The sequence below is a fragment of the Anomaloglossus baeobatrachus genome, chromosome 12, assembly GCF_048569485.1.
Source record: "Anomaloglossus baeobatrachus isolate aAnoBae1 chromosome 12, aAnoBae1.hap1, whole genome shotgun sequence".
Classification (NCBI taxonomy): domain Eukaryota; kingdom Metazoa; phylum Chordata; class Amphibia; order Anura; family Aromobatidae; genus Anomaloglossus; species Anomaloglossus baeobatrachus.
In genome coordinates this window covers 127,515,971-127,524,560 of record NC_134364.1, presented here as the reverse complement: position 1 = coordinate 127,524,560, position 8,590 = coordinate 127,515,971, and the positions used below count along the sequence as shown (strand labels likewise).

The 8,590-nt window shown below is 54.6% G+C and overlaps 1 protein-coding gene across 1 annotated transcript; it reads left to right on the top strand.

Moving 5' to 3' along the window:
* Positions 1-1,778: 1,778 nt before the first annotated feature.
* On the top strand, positions 1,779-7,513 carry GLMP (glycosylated lysosomal membrane protein). The gene is made up of 6 exons (XM_075331129.1): positions 1,779-1,927; positions 3,899-4,156; positions 4,236-4,439; positions 4,529-4,747; positions 4,845-5,122; positions 6,527-7,513. Exons 1-6 carry the CDS (start codon positions 1,847-1,849, stop codon positions 6,690-6,692), a joined length of 1,206 nt encoding a protein of 401 aa, XP_075187244.1. The 5' UTR covers positions 1,779-1,846; the 3' UTR covers positions 6,693-7,513.
* The last annotated feature ends 1,077 nt before the right edge of the window (positions 7,514-8,590 follow it).

Sequence of the window (8,590 nt, the reverse complement as noted above, 5' to 3'; positions counted from 1 at the left end):
ACAGTGTAATGAGGTATGGCTCCCTCTGCTGGTGAGCACAGTGTAATGAGGTATGGCTCCCTCTGCTGGTGAGCACAGTGTAATGAGGTATGGCTGTCTCTGCTGGTGAGCACAGTGTAATGAGGTATGGCTCCCTCTGCTGGTGAGCGCAGTGTAATGAGGTATGGCTGTCTCTGCTGGTGAGCACAGTGTAATGAGGTATGGCTCCCTCTGCTGGTGAGCGCAGTGTAATGAGGTATGGCTGTCTCTGCTGGTGAGCACAGTGTAATGAGGTATGGCTCCCTCTGCTGGTGAGCACAGTGTAATGAGGTATGGCTTCCTCTGCTGGTGAGCACAGTGTAATGAGGTATGGCTCCCTCTGCTGGTGAGCACAGTGTAATGAGGTATGGCTCCCTCTGCTGGTGAGCACAGTGTAATGAGGTATGGCTCCCTCTGCTGGTGAGTACAGTGTAATGAGGTATGGCTCCCTCTGCTGGTGAGCACAGTGTAATGAGGTATGGCTCCCTCTGCTGGTGAGCACAGTGTAATGAGGTATGGCTCCCTCTGCTGGTGAGCACAGTGTAATGAGGTATGGCTCCCTCTGCTGGTGAGCACAGTGTAATGAGGTATGGCTCCCTCTGCTGGTGAGCACAGTGTAATGAGGTATGGCTCCCTCTGCTGGTGAGCACAGTGTAATGAGGTATGGCTCCCTCTGCTGGTGAGTACAGTGTAATGAGGTATGGCTCCCTCTGCTGGTGAGCACAGTGTAATGAGGTGTGGCTCCCTCTGCTGGTGAGCACAGTGTAATGAGGTATGGCTCCCTCTGCTGGTGAGCACAGTGTAATGAGGTATGGCTTCCTCTGCTGGTGAGTACAGTGTAATGAGGTGTGGCTCCCTCTGCTGGTGAGCACGGTGTAATGAGGTATGGCTCCCTCTGCTGGTGAGCACAGTGTAATGAGGTGTGGCTGCCTCTGCTGGTGAGCACAGTGTAATGAGGTATGGCTCCCTCTGCTGGTGAGCACAGTGTAATGAGGTATGGCTCCCTCTGCTGGTGAGCACAGTGTAATGAGGTATGGCTCCCTCTGCTGGTGAGCACAGTGTAATGAGGTATGGCTTCCTCTGCTGGTGAGCACAGTGTAATGAGGTATGGCTCCCTCTGCTGGTGAGCACAGTGTAATGAGGTATGGCTCCCTCTGCTGGTGAGCACAGTGTAATGAGGTATGGCTCCCTCTGCTGGTGAGCACAGTGTAATGAGGTATGGCTCCCTCTGCTGGTGAGTACAGTGTAATGAGGTGTGGCTCCCTCTGCTGGTGAGCACGGTGTAATGAGGTATGGCTCCCTCTGCTGGTGAGCACAGTGTAATGAGGTATGGCTCCCTCTGCTGGTGAGCACAGTGTAATGAGGTGTGGCTGCCTCTGCTGGTGAGCACAGTGTAATGAGGTACAGCTCCCTCTGCTGGTGAGCACAGTGTAATGAGGTATGGCTCCCTCTGCTGGTGAGCACGGTGTAATGAGGTATGGCTCCCTCTGCTGGTGAGCACAGTGTAATGAGGTACAGCTCCCTCTGCTGGTGAGCACAGTGTAATGAGGTGTGGCTGCCTCTGCTGGTGAGCACAGTGTAATGAGGTATGGCTCCCTCTGCTGGTGAGCACAGTGTAATGAGGTATGGCTCCCTCTGCTGGTGACCACAGTGTAATGAGGGTCGTCGCCCACCAGAGGGAGCTGTTATCCACAAATCTGCTATTGGCTATTTCTCGCCACAAATAGGCCCGGCCCCTTTCGGCTCTGGCTTTCCCCTTTCGGCGGCGGTCAGCTGACTGGCGGTCACGTGGCTGCTCCGGAAGCTGCGGCGGTGCACGGTCGCAGTCATGCGTGCGGCGGTCTGGCTGCAGCTGCTGCTGGCGGTGGTCGCGGCTCTGGGGGCCCCCGAGGACGAGGAGACTCGGCAGGTGAGAGACTGAGGTGCCCCGCATAGTGATGTGCCGAGACTACAACTCCCAGGATGCCCCGGGGCGGCTGCAGAGCCGCTTCCTGGCTGTTCTCTAGCCGGTGATGCCGGGACTTGTAGTTCCGCGGTGTTTTGGCTGGAGTGAGGACAGGCTGGGATTTCTAGGTCTGGGCGGTTGTGCAGAGTCGGGCTCGCGGGGCAGGCTGGGATTTGTAGTTACCAGCTGCTGGCTGTTTTCTTAAAGGGGCCGTATATGGTTTATAAAGCATCCGTTCTGCTGTGTGGTAATGCTGGGAGCTGTAGTTCTACCATAGATACAGGGCTGAGATCTCCCGGGAGATGGAGGGTGGAGGTCTGAGCAGCACTCGTCTCCAGAAGTGAAAGCTCAGCAGCCCCTCCCCCTCCTGTGGAGACTCCGCCCACAGATCCCAAAACAAGGGGAACTGAGAGCAGTGTACGTACAGGCACGGGTGAGGATCAACTCCTGTCCAGCTATAAGGAAGGATTACTGATGGAGATCCGCTCTCGTCCTGCAGCTATAGGACATTGATAGGGATCTGCCCCCGTCCTCCGATTATAGGAGGTTACCGACAAGGGATCTGCCCCCGTCCTCCGGTTATAGGAGGTTACCGACAAGGGATCTGCCCCGTCCTCCGGTTATAGGAGGTTACCGACAAGGGATCCGCTCCCGTCCTCCGGTTATAGGAGGTTACCGACAAGGGATCCTCCCCCGTCGTCCGGTTATAGGAGGTTACCGACAAGGGATCTGCTCCCTTCCTCCAGTTATAGGACATTACTGATCAAGATCCGCTCTCGTCCTGCAGTTTATAGGACGTTACTTGCAGGGATCCGCTCCCGTCCTCTGGTTATAGGACATCACTGGCAGGGATCCGCTCCCGTCCTGCAGTTATAGGACATCACTGGCAGGGATCCACTCTCGTCCTGCAGTTATTAGACATCACTGGCAGGGATCCGCTCTTGCCTTCTGGTTATATGACATCACTGGCAGGGATTTGCTCTCATCCTGTAGTTATAGGACATCACTGGCAGGGATCCGCTCTCGTCCTGCAGTTATAGGACATCACTGGCAGGGATCTGCTCCCGTCCTCTGGTTATAGGACATCACTGGCAGGGATCTGCTCCCGTCCTCTGGTTATAGGACATCACTGGCAGGGATCTGCTCCCGTCCTCTGGTTATAGGACATCACTGGCAGGGATCCGCTCCCGTCCTCCGGTTATAGGACATCACTGGCAGGGATCCGCTCCCGTCCTCCGGTTATAGGACATCACTGGCAGGGATCCGCTCCCGTCCTCCGGTTATAGGACATCACTGGCAGGGATCCGCTCCCGTCCTCTGGTTATAGGACATCACTGGCAGGGATCCGCTCTTTTCCTGCAGTTATAGGACATCACTGGCAGGGATCCGCTCCCGTCCTCCGGTTATAGGACATCACTGGCAGGGATCCGCTCCCGTCCTCCGGTTATAGGACATCACTGGCAGGGATCCGCTCCCGTCCTCCGGTTATAGGACATCACTGGCAGGGATCCGCTCCCGTCCTCCGGTTATAGGACATCACTGGCAGGGATCCACTCTCGTCCTGCAGTTATAGGACATCAGTGGCAGGGATCCGCTCCCGTCCTCTGGTTATAGGACATCACTGGCAGGGATCCGCTCCCGTCCTCTGGTTATAGGACATCACTGGCAGGGATCCGCTCCCGCCCTCTGGTTATAGGATATCACTGGCAGGGATCCGCTCCCGTCCTCCGGTTATAGGACATCACTGGCAGGGATCCGCTCCCGTCCTCTGGTTATAGGACATCACTGGCAGGGATCCGCTCTTTTCCTGCAGTTATAGGACATCACTGGCAGGGATCCGCTCCCGTCCTCCGGTTATAGGACATCACTGGCAGGGATCCGCTCCTGTAAGTTATCAGATCTCTTTCCCCATGACACTGTGTTTCCTTCTTGCAGATCTACTTGCAGTATAACCCCGGCTTTCCTAACGCCTCGGTGAATTTGGTGCACACCCGCGCGGTGGGAAATGGCAGCACCATTCACTACGTCTGGAGCAGCATCGGGGCCCCCAGCGTCCTGCTGGTGTACACGGAGAGCGAGCACAGCGAGCTGCGGATCGACTGGAGCCGGCTGCTCTCCCCGGACCCCTCCGGAGCCATCGCCATAGAGCCAGCGTCCAGCGTGCTGTACTCCACCGCCCTCTCCTTCACCAGGGTATGTGGCGGGGATATTCTGAACCTCAGTAATTTCCCATGATGCTTTGCCTGATCACATGATCGGCTTCTCTCCCCAGATATTCGAGTATAACGACGTAAACAACACGGCCAACTTCTCGGGCTCTGCAGAGCGGTATTTCTACCCCGCCTACAACCTGTCCGGCTTTGTCTGGGAGAACGCCAACAACACCCTCAATTCCTCCTCCCTCTCCTTCCGCCTGTCCGGGGCCGACGCATCGGATCCCACCGGGAGCTTCAGAAATGGAAGTGTCAGCTTCAGGGTGAGTCTGGATACGGCGGCTACATCCATACTGCGCGCGTCAGGCACTGGCCCTTTAAGAGTCCTAATATCTGTCACCCATCCTCTCAGGTTTCTGCGTACGACAGACCCGGACGGGACACCTCCGCCCCGCGGCTCCTGCACACCGCCAACTGCACAAAGCTGGAGTTCATCATCTCAGGGGTCCAGCCCCGCGGAAACCAGTCCAGATTTGCTCTAGAGATGGTCACACTGGAAAAGAAGTCTGGACACAAGAAGGTGCGCTCTGTCCGCTCCATCGATGATGAGTACACCCCCACCATCTTTGAGGTATGAAGCGCTGGCCTCACTAATCCTAAGGTAGAAAGCTGGTGAGGCCGGGCAGACCTCGGCCCGCTGTAATGTATGGTCCTCTGCCTCTCCCCAGATGATGGAGCTGGTGCCCGACTCTCCCAATGCCAGCCATGCCCAGGGCTATTTCCAATGGAAGTCTGTGGCGTACGGGTCAGTGAACGGCACCAGGTCAGACTCGCTGCCATGTGTTGTGTACGACCCTCAGGACGTGAACCAGACCCTGGGCGTCCCCCATATTATCCAGGCCTTCTACGGAGAGCAGCTGCTCGACCACTACAACATGGAGGCTCTGAACATGTCCTTCGGGATCGCAGAAGGAGACTTCTATGATAAAAACATGTTCCTGGGATGGTGAGTCTACCCAAAGTATTGGCGCCCTGCCTTCCCCCTGCCTGTGTCCTGCTCCCCACTCCTTCATTCTGCGCCCCTTCCCCCTGCTCTCCTCCTCTAGTCTCTGCGTCCTGCCTTCTCCCCTCTCCTGTGTCCTTCTCCTCCCCCCCCTCCCGCTCACCTCGTTTTTTCATTGTCTTTGCATCTTGCCTTTTCCCCCTCCCCCAGTCTCTGCATCCTGTCTTCTCTGCCTTCCCACGTCACATCCTACATTCTTTGTATCCCCCCTCCTCCCCTCTGTTCCCCCCTTCTGTAGTCTCTCTGCGTCCTGGTTTCTCCCCTCCCCCACCCCCTCTTCCACTTTGTGTCCTTCCTTCCTCACCCACGCGCCATGATCTTCTTCCCCGTCCCACTCTGTCTTGTGTTCTTTCTTGCCCTCTTCTCCCCCCCCCCCTTTCCGCTTGATGTCCTTCCTTCCCCCTCCTCTCTGTCTCCCGCCTTCCTCCCCTCTTCTGCTCTCTGTGTCCTTTTTACCCCCTTAGGCACTCTGGCTTTTACTTCCCTCCCTTCCACTCTGTGTTGTAGAACCTCCCTCCCCATGCTCTATGTATTCTCGTTTCCCCTCTCCACTCTAGGTGTCCTTCCTTCTTTCCCCTCTGTCTTTCCTTCCTTCCGCTTTCTTTCCCTGCATCCTGCCTCCCCTTCCCCCTCCCCTTCCCCCTCCCCGCCTCTGCCTCCCCTTTCCCCTCCCCGCCTCTGCCTCCCCTTTCCCCTCCCCGCCTCTGCCTCCCCTTTCCCCTCCCCGCCTCTGCCTCCCCTTTCCCCTCCCCGCCTCTGCCTCCCCTTTCCCCTCCCCGCCTCTGCCTCCCCTTTCCCCTCCCCGCCTCTGCCTCCCCTTTCCCCTCCCCGCCTCTGCCTCCCCTTCCCCCTCCCCGCCTCTGCCTCCCCTTCCCCCCTCCCCGCCTCTGCCTCCCCTTCCCCCTCCCCGCCTCTGCCTCCCCTTCCCCCTCCCCGCCTCTGCCTCCCCTTCCCCCTCCCCGCCTCTGCCTCCCCTTTCCCCTCCCCGCCTCTGCCTCCCCTTTCCCCTCCCCGCCTCTGCCTCCCCTTCCCCCTCCCCGCCTCTGCCTCCCCTTCCCCCTCCCCGCCTCTGCCTCCCCTTCCCCCTCCCCGCCTCTGCCTCCCCTTCCCCCTCCCCGCCTCTGCCTCCCCTTCCCCCTCCCCGCCTCTGCCTCCCCTTTCCCCTCCCCGCCTCTGCCTCCCCTTTCCCCTCCCCGCCTCTGCCTCCCCTTTCCCCTCCCCCGCCTCTGCCTCCCCTTCCCCCTCCCCGCCTCTGCCTCCCCTTTCCCCTCCCCGCCTCTGCCTCCGCTTTCCCCCTTCTTTTTGATCTATGTAACCAGCTTATTACGGCTGTATTTCTGGTTGTAGGTCGGCTCTGGTGGGATACGGCGTCCCCCCTCGTGACTCTTTCTCCACCCTGGTGATCTGTATCATGGCGGTGGCGCTGGGGACTCCGCTGCTGCTGTTGATAGTTGGAGCCATCGTGATCTCCTTTAAGAAGAGAGTTTACTCCACCTATGAGCCCATTAACTAGGGGCCGGGAGATGGACGCCTGCTCCCATGATTTGCACATACTGACGTTCACACCGCAATACCCAGTGTCTGGTTGCGCCAATTCAGGGACCTGCAATCCGGACGGCACAATTATAAGGAGCGGTTCAGTCATCTGCAGACGCACAAGAGGCCGCTCCATCCATTACTTTTCCCTTTCCTCAGGTTTCATGCTCCAGGAATTCTGCCTTCTTGGCCGCGGTAGTTACGCACATGGAGTCTAGTGCCATACAGTCCTGGTCGCCAGTAACAGCCTGCAGATTTCTGCCTTTAATTTTCCGATTAAAGCAACCAATCAGAATTCAGTTTATACTAGAAAATGAAAGCTGATTGGTTGGTAGGGGTTGGCCATCTCCGTATACATTGATCAGTGGACTTTAAGACTTGCTGCCTTTTGAATTCAGAAACTTTTAATGCCGTAATCGATATGTCTAATTTTGATGTCTTATGCTCCAATCACATCCAGAGCTGCATCCACCATTCGATTGGTCTGTTTCGGATGCCTCTGTCAGTTTGGATGTGACTGGAGAAGAAACTGTTACTCAGGATCCATACATTACAAGTGAAGCATAAAATGTTTAAACTTTGCATCACATGACATTCCAGCCTTCTGATTGGCTAATCCAAAAAGAAGGCGATCTGTGGTTCTCTATCATTATTGCACTGTTCAGGGGTTTTTTCCCCCATTGCTGCTGATGTTTAATTTCTTTGTTTTTTGTTTTTTTACATCCTTTTACTTGAATTTTTCTTTTTTTTGTTTGTTTTTTAACTTTTGCTTTCAATAAAAAGGAGTTTCTAAAAGTTTTTTTTTTGTCTGCTTTCAGCTTAAGATCTCCATATCACAAAGTTTTCTTCAACAGCCGGGGAATATCTTACTTTTGTTTTGCTTAGAATAGCAGCAAAACAGGCACAGCTTTCCTAAACCGTGGTGAAAACGGCGTAAACACAAACTTATTTGTAGTTTGTTAACTTGTACATGTTTATTGAAATGTGTACGTCTTAGAGGTCACAGTTGTGCCCATGGCGGTTCCTACAGATTAAATTCACACATGACATGCAACACACGACATGATCACATGATGTTCTAGTTTTAATAAAGAATTTTATATGGTTTTAAAAATATAGTTTAAGTCAAGAGATATGAAATGGATTGATGTCACCTGCTTTTAAAATCCTGGAGGTCAGATTTGTGCCCATGGCGGTCCCTAGAGATGAAATTAGTACATAACAAGCAACACAAAATATGATCACATGATGTTCTAGTTTCAATAAACTATATATAAAACAGGACAAATTCTTTAAGTCAAGAGATATGAAATGGATAATGTCACCTGCTTTTGTAACAAACTTAGGCCGGTTTCAGACGTCCATGTTTCAGGTATGTGTGACATTCATTTCTAACACAGATGCCACACGTACCCATGATATTCTCTGGAATTACACACACGTCCACGTTTTCACATGGACTGTGTGGCCCCGCACGTACACATGGAGACATGTTCGTTTTTTCTCCGACATCGCGGTGTCACACAGATCGCACACTGATGAAATCCGTGTGACACGTAGCGGAGAAAACATGTGTCTTTGAAATAAAAATATTTTCTATATTTACTTGCATCCAGCGCTGCGGTCTTCGGCTCTGCTGTCTCCCGCTCCTGACCCCCACTACTTATGCTCATTGAATATTCATTGCACCTCAGACCTGGAAGCGGGAGCATCGTCGGTGACAGGTGAGTATCCAGCAAGCAGTGTGTGTGCAGTGACCCCAGGAGCTCATCAGAGTTCCCAATGAACTCTGATGAACCCGTGAAGTCACCGTCGTGACACCTGCTGTAGCGGGGGCGTCATCAGAGTTCATTGGGAACTCGGATGACCTTCTAG